The 19,090-nt window shown below is 39.9% G+C and overlaps 1 protein-coding gene across 1 annotated transcript; it reads right to left on the bottom strand.

Moving 5' to 3' along the window:
• Positions 1–3,003: 3,003 nt before the first annotated feature.
• On the bottom strand, positions 3,004–7,384 carry GPRIN2 (G protein regulated inducer of neurite outgrowth 2). Its single transcript, XM_009901711.2, has one exon. The coding sequence runs from the start codon at positions 7,376–7,378 to the stop codon at positions 5,576–5,578; it is 1,803 nt and encodes a 600-aa protein (XP_009900013.2). The 5' UTR covers positions 7,379–7,384; the 3' UTR covers positions 3,004–5,575.
• Positions 7,385–19,090: the final 11,706 nt, after the last annotated feature.

Raw genomic sequence — 19,090 nt, forward strand, 5'->3', positions numbered from 1 at the left:
AAGCACCACAGCTTTCTCGCTGAGCAGGCATGCAGCACTTGCAGACATGAGCAGCTCTGGGCTCTATCACAGGCTCACTGGCATTAGGTTCTTCTTCTTTGCAGAGGTCAGCTGGATCTTGTGACCTGTGTGAATAACAAAGCGCTGGAAAGAAGCTCAAGAGAGACATCATGTTCTTCAATTCAGATCCATAGTTCTGAACTGAATGAAAAGGAAAAAACCTTATAAATCAAAACTTGCTTCTCTCAGAGTCCTAAAGTTCCCCCAAAGGGAAAAATACAAATGACTGACACAGCACATTTCACCAAGTTATTTAACTAGTACTGTGGGAGTTGATTAGAATTATTTACTTCCAACTCAAACCCACATGCTGACTCTTTCTCTTTCCAATTAACTGTATCACTTAGAACTAATACACTGCTTTCATTTTCAAGGGGCTTAAGATGACAAATTAATCACTTCAACATGTCTGGAAGGAACAGATGGTAACAAAGTATTAACATTGCAATTTCACAGTTGGAAAAGCTCCTGAGAGAGGGAGCTATGGCAGTGTCTGGAAAGCAGCTGGCTCTGTTCGCTCTTTGGGGTCAGGGTTCCTGCGTTTCGTCTCTGCTCCAAGATTCTGTTTTATCCCAACCACACTGCATGTTATTTTTCCTGAGCAAACCTACATGATTTTTCTTATTCCATTTGTAATGAGCAGTAACATCCTTCCAGAAGGCCTCTTTCCTCAGCACATCTCCAGAGAGGTCATTACTGCTTTGGATTTAAAAGACTAAATGTCTATCCAATAATGCAATTAGCCCAGCTTGCCACTATTTCTTACTGACTGCAAGCAGAGAAGTGATCAGGAAGAAATATATTCCCCTGCCTGTACCCTGGAGATGCTTCTTTCTCTCTGAAACTTCTTCAGTTACAGCTGGGTTCAGAAGAGCTGATTATTATTTTCCTTGAGTGATTTACACTCACTGCTGTCTCAGAGGATGACAAGCATGGAACAGTGCTGTTCCATGAGGACTTTTGCCTCAGCTATACAACACAACGTCTTAAGCTACACCTGGAAGGTAGGTAAGTTTACTCTAGAGCAGGAGGTCCTACAGCAAAACTTGTTTGTCAAGGGTGAGATCTGTGGCATCCTTCACAGAAACAGTTCAGAACTTAGGCTGCAACAGCCAAAAGGTCTCTACTAGCAGCATAAGGCCAAAGACAAGTGGTCTGCAAACACCACAGACTGAACTGGGGGTGACAGCGAACCCACAGCACCTCTGTCTCCAAAGCTACAAGCTTTGGAGAGCCTTTCAGATGCATACTCCCATCCATGCTCTTGTCTCCTCCTCATCAACCTGGGGGAAGCAGGAATCACTGGGAAGTTTGTCACCCAGTGTTACTGGGCCCCCCGTATTCCCACCTAATCACCAGCCATTAGGCAAGCAATCACACATACAACTGTAGAAAGCTGTTTCTCAGAACAAACTGGCATTTTCAAAAGACCAAACAAGTAAATACATTTTTTTAAAACTGATATGACACTAAGCAAGTTTGGTTTGGTCTTGTTTTGTTTTAATTGACTTAACTATTTCAGTATTTAACCCTACAATCAAGGATTATCTCCAATTACAACTTTGCAATGATAATTAAGCCAGTATCAAATGTCTGACAGGTTTTGGCCTCTTCTCCAGGAATACCAACAGTAAATATGGTGATATGTCTCCTTTGTTACTAGAGCAAGATAGTAATTTATGGTGAAATTAATTATTATAACTCTCAGAGATATTTAATCAGTATTCTCATGTTAGTAGTGTCAGTTCCATTTAACCTCTGCTGAGCCACTTAGCTAAGCATCTCAGCCCATTACCAATCCCATAGCCATAAAGCCTTCTAGAGACATGAGTGAGAGTCTAGGGATTAGATATATCTAAAATACTGCATTATCAGGTGGCTGTTTTCATAGGGAAAGAAGGAGCACCGAGGCAAAAGGGTCAATCTCCCAGTGTGCCAGCGCAGCCCTTACTGAGGATTTGTGCCAAAGGCAACCCCCAGTTGATTAGCTCAAAGCTGTACTTGAGCATTCAGACTGGGGAGCAGAGGCATGAGGCAATGCAAACTGATTTTCAAATGGGCTCAAGAAAGTAATATACCTGATTTCACCCTAACTTGACAAGCATATATATTCAACACTGATCACTCAGTTATAAATCTAGTGTAAGTTTTCCCTCTGCTTTATTTTTATTTAAAAGTAGAAATGTGGGTTTGGATTTTCCTAAGTTAGAAAATGGTAAAGACCAAAGACAGAATTCTCACATTTACTAGAGTAACACTTGAACAGAGCACTAACATGAAGAATATTTAATATACAAACGACTGCATTTAATTTTTAAAAATTGAACCCAAGTGCAAAGTGAATCCAATTTCTTTCTTTTTTTTTTTTTTAAGAAGCACCCATCATACAAGTGAAACAACTTACTTTATCCACGTATCTAATAGTCAGATGAGTATTTCGTTGGTTGGGCTTTTTTTCCTCAGATCTCCATTAATGTACCTTGCATTTCACCAAAAGCACAGGAAATCCTCAAACACAAACACTACTTTTGTTATCAACAGTGACTCCAGTTAGTATCCTAACGACTCACAATGACTGTAATGAGGAAGCATCTATTTTCTTTGAGCAGCAATTCACTGGTGTCCTTTCCCCTTGCTTGTCACTTATTTTTCTTATCCAGGAATACATAGAATAAACCAGGTTGGAAGAGACCTTCAAGATCATCGCATCCAACCCATCAACCAATCCAACCCACCTAAACAACTAACCCATGACACCAAGCACCCCATCAAGTCTTCTCCTGAAAACCTCCAATGACAGCAACTCCACCACCTCCCCAGGCAGCCCATTCCAATGGGCAATCACTCTTTCTGTATAGAACTTTTTCCTAACATCCAACCTAAACCTCCCCTGGTGCAGCCTGAGACTGTGGAATGGCAATTGTAAAAACAATGGCAATTGTAAAAACAAATCCGTAACAATGCATAAACCTTTGGTAATTCATACCAGAGCCCTGTGAAATATGAGTTGTTCCAGCTTTTAGGGTATACAACAGCCACAGCACTCAAGGGACTTCACAGTATTAGTTTAGTCCCTTCAGCAAACCAGTTTAATACTGGTTCTATTTTATCATCTACCTAGAAGTAGGGGCTTTGTTTTGGAGGGGTGCTTGTTGAGAGTGGTGAGAAAGAGAACCAGGATTATTGCGCATGTCAGATAGCTTAAAAGTATGGGTTATGATGGTCACAGGAGCAAGGTACACTTGCTATTTTAAAGCCTCAGTTTTACTGTTCAAGTCTTTAATTCTCCCACACACCCAAAGACAAGCTAATGGACAACACAAGGGTTTAGACCACTATCATGATTAAAATTCTTGAAGCATAGTACTTGAAAAAAGGTAGAAACCAACATTTGGTACTGCTTATGACACTGTGGATCATAAAATAAGCCCATATAGAAACTGTTTTGCTCAACACTAAAGAACAGCAGAAGTGACTTTTTTAGTTACTCATTACCTTCTTCTAGTAATAAGAGGAAATTTAACATCTAGGATCAACATCAAAACTTGGATGCTCACAGCTATAGAGGCATCCTGAGTAAGGCATCATATTCCAATGGTTTCACACTTGGTTTGTATAAAACACAATGAGTTCAGACTTCCCTGAGGCTGAAGTCCCAGGGCCTGAATGAAGCCTCCTGAACTCAAACCCAGCTTCACAGGAGCCAGCTCTGCTTAATTCTGCTTTGGCTGGGAAAGAAAATTTGGTAATTATCTACTCTATGTTATTAAATTACTGCATCACAGTGCATTCCAAGTAGCAGGTTCTATATTTAAGGATTTTGGACTGGATCTTAGGAAGAAGTCCTTCAGTATGAGGCTGGTGAGACTCTGGAATAGGCTGCCCAGGGAGATTGTGGATGCCTCCTCCCTGGGAGTGTTCAAGGCCAGGTTGAATAAGGCCTTGAGCAGCTGAGTGTAGTTGAGAGGCATCCTTGACCGTAGCAGGGAGGTTGGAGTAGATATGTCTAAGGTCCCTTCCAACCTAAGCCATCATATGATTCTATGATGAGACTATGATCTTCTACCTGAGATTCTAAAGCTGTTCTAAGCACCAGGGGCTCCTGTTCATATATAAATGCCAGGTGAACATCATGTGGACAGCCCACTAACTTACTGGAATAGAAAAGAAAACTATAAAAGCATGACCACACACATTTAAAGGAAGAATGGATAATTCCACAGCAATGAGTTCTCTGATGCTGAACATTTTCCTTTGAGACAGAAATCAATGTTCCTCCTCTTTCTTCATCAGAAATATTCCTAGTTTCCTCAAGAAATATTTTCCAAGACATTGACCAAAGGCCACATGTGACACTGGAAATAGTCTCAGCTTCCTTAACAAATCTTTCACTTCTAACAGGCCCTGCACCAGGGTTGCACTACAGTATCAGAAAAGTTTTCTCCCTGCAAAGTTATTTGCAAAGAAAAAGGCTTCTTTAAGCTGCCCATATGACCAAGGCACTTGGAACAAATAACTTTAGAGCTGTACTCTGGTGTCACACTTTCAGCAGACACGAGGTCAGAGCAGAGAGGGAACACAAGAGGAGCAGAGGTTACATGCAAACAGTTGCTAATGGTTTATGCAATAACAAAATCACCACTGTTCAGGACAGGTGCACACAAAAAGAACTCACTGGGAATTGCTTTAAATGCAACCAAACCAAAACTGCTTATGATTTGTAGGGCATAATGGGGTGACAGACTAATCTGAACAGCCTTTTTTCATGTATTTAGAACAAGCATTCAATAAGCAAAATTCACATTACATGAGTCATCTTTGGTAATATTGTACATTAGTGTCAATCACTTGGTAAACATCAGTTCTGGACATTTACAGTAGAATTCATCAGAGCTACAAACTACTCTGAAAGTTGCAGGAGCATCCTGCAGCTGTACACCGGCTTGCAAAGGGAAGATTTCAGCCCAGCAGTCCTGAAATTTCTTCACAGAATTATGTAGCAAATGTTTAAATTCTTTGTCATGAAGCATTGCACTATCTTGCAATTTTCTGTACAGTTAAAGCAGACTTAGAGTCAGCATTAATATAAACTAACAGTAAAATAACTGCCAAAATAGTTTAAGGGAGCATGATTGAAAGATAGGAACTTTGATTAAAGGAGCATTTTCTAACTTTGTTTTCTAACCCTATGTTATTTAAAATACAGGGACCAGTCATCATTATTTTAAAAAGACATATCATTTAGAAAAGAAGTCTCAGTCCTTGCAATAGGATTTAAAATTAAGATAGAGGAATAAAAAAGTGCTACATTAAATACACTCAAGAGCATTCAGATGGGCATGATGTAGCTACAGCTTTGCACCCTTTGTTATATGGCCCAGCCATGGGTTATTCCTTGTTTTTCCCACTTATCCTGAAGTAGTGGCTTGTCCAGATGTACTGTGTTAACACTTAAGAGTGAACATTTATTTACAGTTTAAAAGCAGCACAGCTGTCCAATGTCCTACATCTGTGCTCATTCCACTGCAGTGCTGGAACGAGCACAACAGCTTGGATATCTCAGGGAATGCATCATCGTTCTGAACGGCTTCTTTTTCCCCGTTTTATCAGAAGGTGGCTCCTCGTTCCTTTTCTCAGGCACCTCGGCAGGCTCGGTCTGGAATTGTTCTATTTGAATCTCAAGATGTTTTTGAATGGCTAACCCAAGGACTTCTGGATCCACAGATGCCCCATACACTTCCCATGTCATTCCTTCATCATCCCATCTCACTTCACGTACTGGAGATTTGAGGGCTTCCAAGTCTTGCTCTAGGTTCACCTCTGGAAACACATGTGTGTGCCCCTCTGCTGCAGCTGCTGGGCTTGTTGCCACAGATTTGCATTCCATGGTTGGAAGAGTTTGTACCTCAGCATCTCTACACTCAAGAGCTGGTTTCAGTCCTTTGGTTAAATCATTCATAGAGGTCATCGTCCACATATCCTTGGTTGTCATTATGTCTGCACCTTGCTGGCTACTGAAAGCAACACAGGCAGCCTTTGGTTCTGGAGCAGCTCTCTCCTGCTGGGAACACTGTTGAGCATTTTGCAGTTGTTCTCCAGGAACACTACAGCACTTCAGGACTCTCTTGGCATCCAGGCCTGACTCACTTACTGAAGATACCAGCTTAGGATATGTTAGAATGTCTGATGTAGAAAATGAATGAAAGTAGCCCGATGTTGCCTGCTCTCTTCCTGACTCACTAACTGAGCACACCAACCGTGGAACAAGTTGTATTGATGGTATGGGCAAAGAATGGCAATAGGCAGGGATGGTGGCATCTACTTTCATGCAAGGGTCCTGCCTTACATTACAGGGCCCTGCAGAGTTGTTATGAACTGTTATCACCATGGGGGAGTATGCAGAGTTTGGGATATTACCGTAAGTCAGACCACTGTGAATAATCCCAGTGGCTTGACTGAACACTGTCCTGTTTGAGAAATCATTTCCAGGCATGTGGGGTCCTAGAACAGCAGTATGAAATACTCCAGGATCTGTGTAAACAGTAGTGTTTCGAGGAACACTACTGCTGTCAAAGCTATTTGTAGGTACTTTTTGGTCTCTAGGTAGAACTGGATAATGAGTGACAAGGTTTTGATAGTGAGATGTATTTTCATTTGCTTCTGATCCACATCTCTGTGTTTGAATAGACATCCAGGCCATTGGAGGGCCGTGTGGGCAGCTAGGAATGCTCAGACTGGAGTGAGTAGCACTGGTTTCTATATGAGTGACACAAATCTGCTGTTTGCAGCTGCAAGTTAGGTCTGAGTGGCTTCTCTGAAGGGATGTTCCTGGTTCTTCCATTTTGCACATGCTTTGCTGGCTAGCAATGCAGGCTGAAGAAACATTCTCAACAGTACTGCTCTTCACACACATTTTGGTGTCCCCTGCCTCCCAGGATGCTGTGGAGTGTTCAGTGGTAAGAAAATGGTTCGTAGTCATAGTTCTGCTCTGTGAATTGTCATTGGCTGATTGGTCACTTACGGTTTGGACCATTGATCCAAGTCCCATCATCTCAGGCTGTGAGAAGGACCATTCAGTACTTGCCCCATTCCTTGCATCACTCTTGTTCCTCAGGGTATGGCAGATGGTGCTACTATGGCTTTTCTTCAGCTCCTGTTTGTTGCTTTGCCTTTCCTCTAACCTTGATTTTTCAGTACAGGCCAGATTTGAGGAGCTCTTTGACAGGGGGTGGCTGTTGACATTCAAGAGTTTGTGACAAGTAGAGCTCTGTGAATCCTCATAAGAAGGAGTGTGGAGATGGTGGCTGTCAGCTGACATGGCAAAAAAAAAGAGATCTGCAAGAAAGGGTGGAGAAGAATAAAAGAAACAATTTAAGAAGGAAATAAATGCATTAGAAAATATAATGGATTTTGACATTCTACTTCCTCTTCTTGTTTGCCCAGTTATCAAATGCTTTTTAAAAAAAAGATATTATACTGCAGTCTGTGTACTCAGAATGGTCACTTCCCATTCCCTGAATTAGAGTCAGGATTTATTGAAATTCTGATGTTTGTTTGGTTGGGTTTTGGGGGTTTCGTGTATGTTTTTTTTGGTCTTGTTTTCTTTGTTTGTTGGGTTGTTTGTGGTGTTGGTGGGGGGTTTTTTTGTTGGGTTATTTCTGGGGTGTGTGTTTGTTTGGGTTTTTTTGTTTGTTTCCAAGGAGGTGAGGGGGGAATCTTGGTTTCAACTTGTAACAATAAGAACTACAACATTGCCAAGTATTATCTTCCCTGAATTTACTGGAGCCGTTCTTGGGACATCCAGAGATGTCATATAACTTATGCAAAGATAAAAGAGGTCTTTAAACAAGATAGCTTTTCACCAGAATGTTCCTTGAGCCAACAATGTTAACTGCATTGTCAAAACAAAAACTGTTCAGTTTTTAGTCTCTCAACATTGTGATTTCAGAAGTTATCCAATCAGTGATGGAGAGTTAACCCATCTTCCCCTCCCCATCCTACAGGCTTCTTTGGATTTCATTTCACAAGATGATCACTAATAACAAAACTATTGCAGTTCTGCTCTTTTTTAAGTTCAGTCATTTCCATTGTTAGCAAACACCTGTTTCTACTGGTTACTATAGTATCCTGTATGTTGTTAACATTTGTGTTAGCATTTCCACATCTAAGAGAAGATGTAATTGAAGATTATTCAATCTAACCAGGTTTAGTGATCTGTTTTTGTTGCTTGCTTCCACTGACTGAATACACACATTTCTTTGGTATCACAGAGGTCTTACAACAGTTGTACAGCAAAATAATAACCTCATCTATCTACATGCAGATATATGAACATATCTCTTTCCTTGAAGAGCCCATTTTGTTGAACAGAAAAAAAATCTAAAGCATTTATTCATTGCCTTCAGGTCAAGTACTACTGGGTCTGTGCCTCCCTAGCAGGACTACTACAGAAACCTTCACAATTTCATGTCAACTGTATTACCAAAATAAAAACGAATGTGTGGAACAAGAAAAGTAGACAAAAGCACTCTGTAAATGTAACAGGAAAGTTCACTCATAACACCAAGAGACCAGTGGCTGCAAGGGCTCAGATTCAAACCTATCAGGGAGAAGCTTTTAATATGGGACCCTTCTAATAAGATATATACAGACCCAAAGAGTCATCTACCAAAATAACTGAATACACCTTTTGTTCCATCCACAAACCAAGAGCTCTACTGCTGGTCCAGACAGCTATCAGTGCTAACATTGTAATTCCATTTTCATTGTTAACTTCAGCAAGTTCAGGCTGAAATTTTCCCATGGCCATTTTCCATAATGAAATTAAATTGAACAAGACAATATAAAAAAAATCGTGTTTGCAATTGCTTCTTTGAGAAGCTTCTCATTGTGGGCTATGCAGTAGGGGCTTGTGACTAGCAGCACTATTCCTTAGCATTAGGATTCATTCAAATTTGGACTGAATGCAGAAGAAAGGCAGTTTCCTGTTTTTCACATGCACTTGTTCTGTTAGAATAAAACTCACTACAGACTTCCCTTGCACCAAGCCTGCTCTATATGCCAAGCTGCCTCTCTGGCCTGTGGGACTACATATGCTACAGACAAAAACCCATCTTTCCCTTCAGGAATGGAATTTCAGAATCCTGGGTTACAGGCACTGCTGAGTGCAGCTGCAGTCACAAGTAACCATTCCTTGCCAGGCTGGCTATCGAGGTATTTCTTTGTGTTTTTCAAAAGCCCTCATAAAAATCTCACTCAACACTTAGAAAAGAAGCAAGAACCAGAAGAGTGACAGTTATAAAACACTTCGCTTATCTCCTCCTGCATGATTTCTGTCCTACAGCCACTTACACATGTGGGTGTAGTCTGCCACATAGAGTTCAAAGGAGTCAATAGGATTAAACACCATAGCATAGCTGTCTGCAAGGTGCAGAGCTTCCATTTAATCAGTTTAAAAGATAACACCTGCAAAGGCTCTCACACATACTAGGATGAAACAACATTTACTAATGGAAATCCTCAGTCACAAATAGTGAGTTCTCAGTTGAAAGGAAGCTTCAATCATACCCTGTTACAGATGACAGAAGGCTGTGCAAACTACATCAGCTTGCTGACTTTAGTTTTTTCTTAAACTAGCTTAGCTCTCTCAAGATCAAATGGTCAATCCAGCCACACCAATCACTAACATCAGCAGGAGGAGGAAACAGAAGACCACTCCCATCTGCAGAAACACAAGCCTACTAGTGGTGTAAACCCGGAGCAAACTGGCACATGTGGGGCCCTTCTTCCTAAGCCTTTGGAAAGGGCATGCAATTCCATATTCACCTCCCCATACTCTACATTTCACATGAGCAATGGTGGCACTGGTTCCCCAGGGTACACAAGAATTCTTACCTGTACATACACGTCCCTACAGAGGGGAGACAGCAGTGCATGCACACACACTACAGGTGCTGTCCTGCCACGAGCTGGTGCAGACTACATCCCACTAATGAATTGTGAGAAGGGGCAGGAAGCAGAAATGGCTGTAAGGTGATGCCAACATACACACCAGGGAGGTGCTAGGACAGGTACTGAGAACAGTGTAATAATATTTAAAAAACATCCAAAAAACTCATGGAGCTCCCAAAACATGGAACTCCTCTAATTTTACAGTCATCCAATGCCCTCATCTTTTGTGAATCAGCTAATCAGGAATGGATTCTCCGTATGAAACGTGGTTATAAACACAGCTGACTTAGTGGGTACTAAGGGACCTGAAACAATTTTTTTCTGCATGTTGGGTAAAGAAGACTGCTTTGGTTAACTTTGCTTTTTAAAAAGCAAAACAAAAAATTTACAGGAAAATTATTTTACTCAAAAATACACATTGTAGATTCTGAGCTGATTTAAGAGATTTTTATTTGGAAAAATCATAGAAAATCTGCACCTGAATACAGAAGAAAGCAAGGGGGAACTTTGGGGCAGATACTCTGCTATGAATATACAGAAAATTGTTAGACAAGCAGAGAAAGGATTAGGATAGAAATGGAATTAACATCCACTATTTTTGGATGAGCTTCAGATAGCTTATGAGGGGATCTAGGCTGCTTTCACTAATTCCACTGAACTACTTTAAAGCAACAAATGTGTATTTTGCTATGACTTATGATTAGAGTTGTGACCTATTTAATACACTTGTAAATTTAATCTCAGAATATTAAATACCATGTATGTTAGCAACTGAAAGAGATTCACTGGTCTATTAACTATGATTCCTTTTTATTTTTATAATTTGGTATTCTGTGTATGCATTTTTAATTCCAATTTTGAGAATAAATACAAATAGATAAAAAGTGGAATAATTCCTTACAATCACATCAGTATATACAGCCAGCTTTCACGTGGCATAATACCACATGCTGTTTCAGTATGATGATATTTAGGTCCTGTATTACGTATTTGCCAGGGATTGCTTGCTTTCCTGCACTGGCAGTCTTCCAAAGAGTGATATGATAAACAAGATATTCACAAACCAAACCATAGTTTTCATTATGAGGGCAGTAACATGGGCCATGCTTGCATTTCCTCCAACAGGCAAAGAAAAACTACAAAATGCCACAAAACTAAGAGAATTGCTGGATCCTTTGTCTTAGGACGGAAGACTTGTTGTCTCAAGCACAAATCTGCACCCTAACTTAGCAAGCTACATGACCCTGTTCTCTTTCAGAAATGCTCTGTTACTACAGTAACTAAACATACTGTGGTGCAGTATGAATTGCCTAACACATCAAACAATACAAGTCAGTTGCACAGTTTGGGAAGAGACAAAAGAAATTTCATGTTGGGTTGTTGTTTTTCTCTGCTTTGTGGTTTTTTTTTCTGCTTTGTGGTGTTGTGTGTGTGTGTGTGTGTGTGTTGTTTTAGTTGTTGGGGGTTTTGTTTGCCTTTGTTTTTTGTTTTGGTTGGTTGGATTTCTCTTTGGGTGTTTGTTTTGTTTTATTTTTCTTTATATAACTGTAATGAACAACCCACAAATCACAGAATGGCTTAGGTTGGAAGGGACTTCAGACATCATCTACTCCAACCTCCCTGCAGGAGGGACACCTCTCAACTAGACTCAGCTGCTCAAGGCCTCATATGACCTGCTCTTGAACACCCTCAGGGAGGAGGCATGCACAACCTCCCTGGGCAACCTATTCCAGAAGCTCACCATCCTATTGCTGAAGAACTTCTTCCTAAGAATCAGCAAGACTTGTAATAGCCACTGGCAGTTTCTTCACCCTACTTTGCTTTGCTGATCATACTGTAACTAAAAAAAAATTTAAAAATTCCTTAGATATTTAATTTTATGCTTTAAAAAGCAGCACCTGAGTGCAAATTCAGCAACAAACTCAGAGCCAGTTTCATAGATGAAAGCACAAATACGCAAGTATGAATTTGGAAGAGTTAGGTGATTGAATCCGTACCAACATTTTTGGGTGAAGACTTAATTTCAGGACCAGGACCCTCCATGATGGGCACCAGCACTTTTTGAAGACACACAACATTAGGGGGTTGCAAGGTCCTTGCCCAGAACTCACTCCTTCATTTGCATCACTCTGGTCCCACTGTGCATTAGCACTTGCTAACTTGTATGATAATCAGCTTCATAAAACAAGCACAGAATATCTGCAGGAGCACCAAGCTCCAAAACAAACACATGTATGTTTTATACAGGGAGAATAGCTAGATTTCAATTGACTTAGCAGATTTATTTGAATAGAAGGATGCTAATGTGGCTCTTAATTCTATTTAAACTTACTACAAAACCCATAGTTATAAGTTTGAAAAGTCAAGAGCAGTTTAAATTACAAAACTTTAATTGCAACTTCAGGGGCAGCTGTCACTTAGGCCTAAACACCACTGACACCTACCTGGGACAAGACAGAATACAGAGAAATAACTACATTTCTGCCTAAGCATCCAAGTTACCTTGGGTACCAGAGGCAATGCAGCATATTCACACTGTTCTCTCCAGGCCTGGTATTTTAAGCAAAGTGTCTTCCTTACTGGCATCTTTGACTGAATTTCTAAGGTAAATGTTTACTGTGGTAGAATGACATAAAAAGGAACATGATCTAATAAAACATTAATTTCTTGTAGAGCTGTACTCATTTTAAAAGGGCTTATACCAGCAAAATAAAAACAGATGGAGTATGGTCACGTCTAAACATCTTTCCCTTCTTGCCCACACTGAAAATTACCAGTAACTTGCACAAGATAAGAAGGATCTGTTTTGTGCTTACACAAAGATTAACATCCTAGTATTATGAGACTTGATGGCCTCTCCCTAACTCCTCTGAAATAGTCCATTAAGAGTAATCACTAACATCTACTGTTGGGTGGGGGGGACTCAAACCAATTGAAAGGCATTGGCAAAACAGGATTAGCCATGGTAAAAAGCTTAGAGATTCAAGTGTCTGGGATTAGGGGGTTTTGGTGTTTTTAATTGTTACTTTATTTTGGTGAAGTATAAGAGAAAGGAAGAAATACAGGAGTTACAGCAGGGCAATATGTTTCACTCACCAGGGAACTTCAAGGAATTTATCTAAATTCTGTAAATAGAAGTCTGTCAATGCAATCAGATTAACATAGAGTCAGGTTGAGACCCCAATTACTTAACCTTTAATCCAACATCTTACCTTACTCTTTCCATTTTGGACTACAACTATAAATTAACTACATCTTGTTCAGTTGAATCTGGTAATGCCATCTTGTAAATATTCTGGGTCATTTGATATTCCCAAGTATTAGACAGATCTATGGGACAGACTGATCTACAAACACCATCAGATACACATGCAACAGACAAGTGCATACTGTGTATGTGAATGAATTGAATTATTTTTCAATTCTGCATCACTAGAAGTGCTGGTCACAGTGCTGCATGTCACCAGGTTCACTTGCAGGAAGAGGAGCACATTTGACCAGCTAGAAAACATGAGAACAGAAGAGTTATGACACTCAGTGTGCTGCACAGCAAAAGTACAGCTCATATCTGTTTTATGCATGTATAAGATGACTTTTCTTGCATTTCTGTTAATCACCATTTTGTCTGCCATACTTTCCTAAAAGACTTTGCCTTTCCCCTATCTGAAGCAGAGAACACTGGACAGACATCGCTCTGCATTAACTGACAACAAGATGAAAAGTAAAAAGTCTCCTTTTTACTATGTATCAATGAACCTCAGCTATCTCCTTACTGAGGACCTCTTCCCCCAGGTGCTGGAGTTGCCATGGGTAGTCTAGTGACCTCAACAGAGGTAATAAAATAGTTGTCTTGTCAGAAAGAGAACAGATTCAAACATTCGCTGATACATTCACTGTGAGGTGACAAGGCCATTATGACCAAAATTATCCCAATAGCATAAGACAAGTCATGGAAGAGGGACAAGCATTCACTTTTAAGGGACAACCCACAATCCTGGTAAGAGTCAGCCAAGAACAAAGAACTGGGAACTCTACATTCTAAAATGGAAAAAGGCTAAAATGATAATACTATGAGAGAAAAGCCTGAGAAGGATGAACCAAAGGAGACTAATGACAACTTCAATTGAACGGGGCTGTAACTAAATCATTGGGAAACCAGAGAGGGATGCACTCTATCACAAGACAAGCATGTGTTGGGATGGAGTCCTGACGCCTCACATGATGCATTGTTCAGCTATGTGTCCTCTTCACCACTTTTCTTTAATTTAATCCTCTGTCTCAGAAACTCTGGGGATGATCTCTAAGGTCCCTAACAACCTAAGCCATCCTCTGATTTAGATTTATTTTTTTCTAGAACCAATTTATAAGTGAAACATTACTCCCACTGTATCTCCATGTACACAGTGTACCTGGTGCTTTACAATATAACAAATGGCTAAAATATGAGATGCAGCACAGTCATATTTGTTGCTCAGCATTATTATTGGAGAGCTGACTTCTTTAAAACTCTGGTCTTGAGTCAGAAGACTTAAAACATTTTCATTACAAATGGAATATGCTGATATGGCCATGTAATCAGCTGTTTCCAACAGCTGGGGCTTAAAAAAAAAACATAAATAAAAAAATCAAGCAACCCATCTAGTATTACGACAGCCGGCAACATTGACCAAGAATCATACTTAGATTGAAGGGTGTGTGCCTCCAGAACTGGTACATTAGTAGAATTGCCTTTCTGCTTAAGCAGAACAGAATTAAGCAAAAGGAAACTGTTAATTCTGCTGCCAGGTTTCTGCCATTCAGAACTGCTGGCTACTAATATCCAGTGGCAGTACAGAAGTCCTGTGAGAAACACATTTCTGTGTTTATTTCACAATTAATCTTTAATGCACAAAATTTGCAGTGACTTATCCACATTTGGGTTTATTTCAGAAACACTACTGAATCTTTTCCTCTTCACAACAGAGGATCAAATCCTATTGCCACACATGTGTAACTATTTGGAAGGGATAGGGTGAGGCAGGTGTTGCATGACTCATCCTCTTCAGAGTTCCCGTTTGGAGTCTATTCTTCCATCTTGAACAGACTACCCCCAAAGCCAACCCACTGACCGGGACTCTGCAAAAACACATGGCTATAGCTTTGCTCAGCAAGCTGCTCATCAGAAGCCCAAACCTGCAAACTTTGTGACATGCAGTTGCCTGTGAAACATCACAAACGTAAAACTCATACAGGCCCACTTTAGCCTGCTTCCAGCCTCACAGCAGGGGAGCACAGCTATATATCAATGCACACTTCACAAGAGAACAGAAGTTTGCATGTCCAAACTGGCGAAATGATTATAACATCTACTTGTAAATTTGTTTCTTTTAGTAGAAAATATTCAAGTCATCATTTTTGCTGCTTGCTACAAAGCATAATAGCAACAGTTGGAGGGAAGATATGAATTCAGCTTGGCTTAGCATCCTTATCCTACAGGTATTTGAGCTTTAATGTCAGGATTTAGATTGCAGTTAATTATGTTTGAATACAAGGGCAACAAGATACTCCACCCTGACAAGTAAATGTGCATCTCACACCTAAAGCTGTCATACAATCTGTGTGATGAACAGTTTGTGTGTGCTGACTGGAAGGAGGTGGCCAGAAGTGTAGAACTGAATCTCCAACATTCTTATCCTTCCAGCAAAAACATCGTTCACCCGTGCTCAGTGTTATGCCAACAGAGATCAAAAGTTTGTAACTAGTTTGGGCAATAGGCAAAGCCAGCTCAAATCTGCCTTAAAAACACTGACTAGATGCAGCCTTAAGTAAAGAGGCTTTCCAAGTTCACATATCATAGAATCATAGAAAGGCTTGAGTTGGAAGGGACCTTAAAGATTATCTAGTTCCAACCCTACTGCCATGGGCAGGTTCACCTCCCACTAGACCAGGTTGCTCAAACCCTTGTGTAGCCTGGTCTTAAACACTTCCAGGGATGAGGTGTCCACAGCTTCTCTAGTCAACTTATTCCAGTGTCTTACCACTCTCATAGTTAAGAGCTTCTTTATAATGTCCAATCTAAATCTACTTTGCTCTTGCTTAAAATCATTGCCCCTTATCCTGTCATCACATGCCGTTACAAAAAGTACCTCTGCATCTTTCCTGCAGACTCTCTTCAGGTACCGGAAGACTGCTATGAGTTCTCCCTGGAACCTTCTCTCCTGCAGGCTAAACAACCCCAACTCTCTCAGACCATCGTCATAGGAGAGGTGCTCCTTAATAGAAGGATGCCAGTTTCTGCAGTGGCATCAACCAGGAATAATAGTGACACTGCCAAGACAAACTGTATCTTTCTCTTTGACAATGTTTCAAGAGGTACCTATCCACCCTGTTCAGTCATGAAGACAGGACAGCAGGAGATTGTTTGCAGAAAGCAATAAAATTATTTTTAATGTCTAAAACCCAATAATACCCAGTTTAAGAGAGTTAGAATGGGTTTGTGCAGTTCATTGTTTCTCCAGTTTCCATGTCACTTTTGCTCAGTCTGAGCTGAAAATGAAGTCAGCTGTTACAGTTCAGCTCAGAGGAACTGTGCTGTCAGTGTTATGCACCATTGACTAGAGTAAAGCTCTGCAAGTCAAACGAAGGTCTTACAACTCAATCCCATTAACCTTCATTTGCACACTCAGATATGCCCTTGCTAAAGCTTAATTAGCAAATATTCTGCAAATGAAAAGTTACTCCTGCTCCTTTCTCTGTTTTTTATTACACCCATACTGTGCAAGAATGAATAGTTTTGGAAGGCTTTAAAGATGCACACAGCACAGGGAGAGGCTAGTAGAAAGATGATCCTTCTTACCATTTTTTTAGCACAAAATGACACTTGAATTTAACTCACTGTGCTTATTGCTCACACTTAACACCATACTAGTGAAGACTGAGCCAGTGGCAACTTAGCCTGTGCCTACACCCATGCTCTGGGTATACATACCTAAGCAGCCCTCAAGTGATATTCTGTGGCTCCTATTGCTAATTTTTCTGAGGTGAACTTTATTCTGAAGAAGTATAATAGCTTTTGTAAAGCAAACAGACCACATTCTTTCACAGCATCCACTGAAGTTTCAGAGGATACCCTTACATAACAGTTCTTAACATACATATGAACTATACATATGCATAGGTTTAGATTAATTCAATAGTTACAAATTATTCATAAGAAATAATCACACCAAATTATCTTAACCAGAGAATGTCTCATTTAGTATCTCTCAGTTCACTGCCTTTTCATTGTATCCCTTGCACAGATATTCCTGACTACTGTACTCCACTGTACTCATTCTCCTCTTTTAACTCTTAGAAAACATCTCTCTCAGCACTGAAATACCCCCCACTATTCCCTCAAGGAATAAAAAGACTATTAGGAGTTTGAAGGATTCAGATCTTCCAGAATTTGATTAGTCCAAGGAAGTGTTTTCCCATATGACAGTTAATGCATACATATTTACAGTTTACACCAGGTTAAAACTCTCATTACTGTGCAGTGAAACTGCAGAAACTAACCAAAAGGCCATGATCATAAACTGTATGGTGCTGCTCACAGTCACAGGAAATGACAAAAAAACCCAAAACCCAAATGAACAAACAAAAGAGTGCAAGGTTGACAAGGAAAGTAAAGTGTAAAATCGTTTGCAGTCTCCAATTTGTGCTATACTGCTGTTCCTGGGCTAGCAATGAAATGTGACATACATCTACCAGAGATTCAGAATTTGTTTCCCTTAATAAGTAAGGGAATTGCCCAATGACTTGAGGGGCACTTGCAACAATAAAACTATGGCATATGATAACAAAAATAAGTTGTTGTTTTTTCCCAATTAATTGAAAAAAACCCCAAACATTTATAGAACACAGTAAAGCAACACCATTAACATACCACTCAAAGGCACTTTTCTTAGGCTGCATTCTCCTACAAACTGTATAACAGCTTGCAACATGCAAATAGAGACCATCCAGGTGCACTTCATCCTCATTTTACAACACAAACTACAGGGGAAAGGAATGGAAAATTCAGCCTCTTTCATCTCCAGAAGAATTGCTGAAGGAAGAGGATTTTGCTGCTCTTTTGCATAGAACTAACCAGCCTTCAGACAGGTGTAACATCTCACTGGTATAGCAAATACCTCCGCTCATCTAGTGTTCTAAAGCTGCTTCCCATTTACCCTTAACAGAAGGAAAATTAAAATTCTGAAGTATAATGATCATCAATAACCATTTTCAGCTGTTTGACCCTCCCTCATACACTCTTATTTTGAAGTGTATTTTGAATGTATATAGTTTGCTATGGAAGGAAAAAAATGTGTATTTAGTAGGGTTATCTAATGGGCATTTATTAGTATTATAAACCAGATCAGGCTTCAAAAGGCTACATGCATCTTACTGCTCTTGTTGTTTATGCAGCCTGACATAATTGTCAGATTATCTAAACTGCAACTGCATCTCTCTCCAGAGTACAGTTAAAGTGCCTGGATGGTAACATTCAACAGAACTCTATAATCAGAGAAGAGTCTATAACAGAGTAACTGAGCCACAGCATGAAAACATGAAGTCCTCATCTAATGTAGCCTCATAAATTAAATCTTCCCCAAACCTAATTATTTTACACAAAAACTCCAACTCTTTGAACTTTGATCTTATTGTAATCTAGTCCTGCAGACAGGAAAAAAAATTATTTGCAAGCTTTAATCGGTGTCTTGGTGGAAGGAAATCGCTGATATTTTTGTATCAGATTACTACTTTGAAGCATGAGTCACTGGAAACTATGCAGAGTTTGATCCTTATATTGTCCATCTTATTTATGCACAAATCAACATCTTACAGAATGTATTTGTCCAATGGTTAGATAAAACTTTCATGCTTAGAATTCTCTAAACAAAAAACTGTTGGCGCTCTCTCCCTCCCTTTTAAACCTCTGTTCCTAAAATCTAGAGGTGCATCAACACAAATTCTTACTGTTATTCATAGGAGATTATAAACTGCAACATATGCACAAAACACTCTTCTGATTTAAAACATAGCCAAACTAAATCAAATCTCTGTCTTCGTAAAA

This window comes from Dryobates pubescens, chromosome 8 (genome assembly GCF_014839835.1).
Source record: "Dryobates pubescens isolate bDryPub1 chromosome 8, bDryPub1.pri, whole genome shotgun sequence".
NCBI classification, from domain to species: Eukaryota; Metazoa; Chordata; class Aves; order Piciformes; family Picidae; genus Dryobates; species Dryobates pubescens.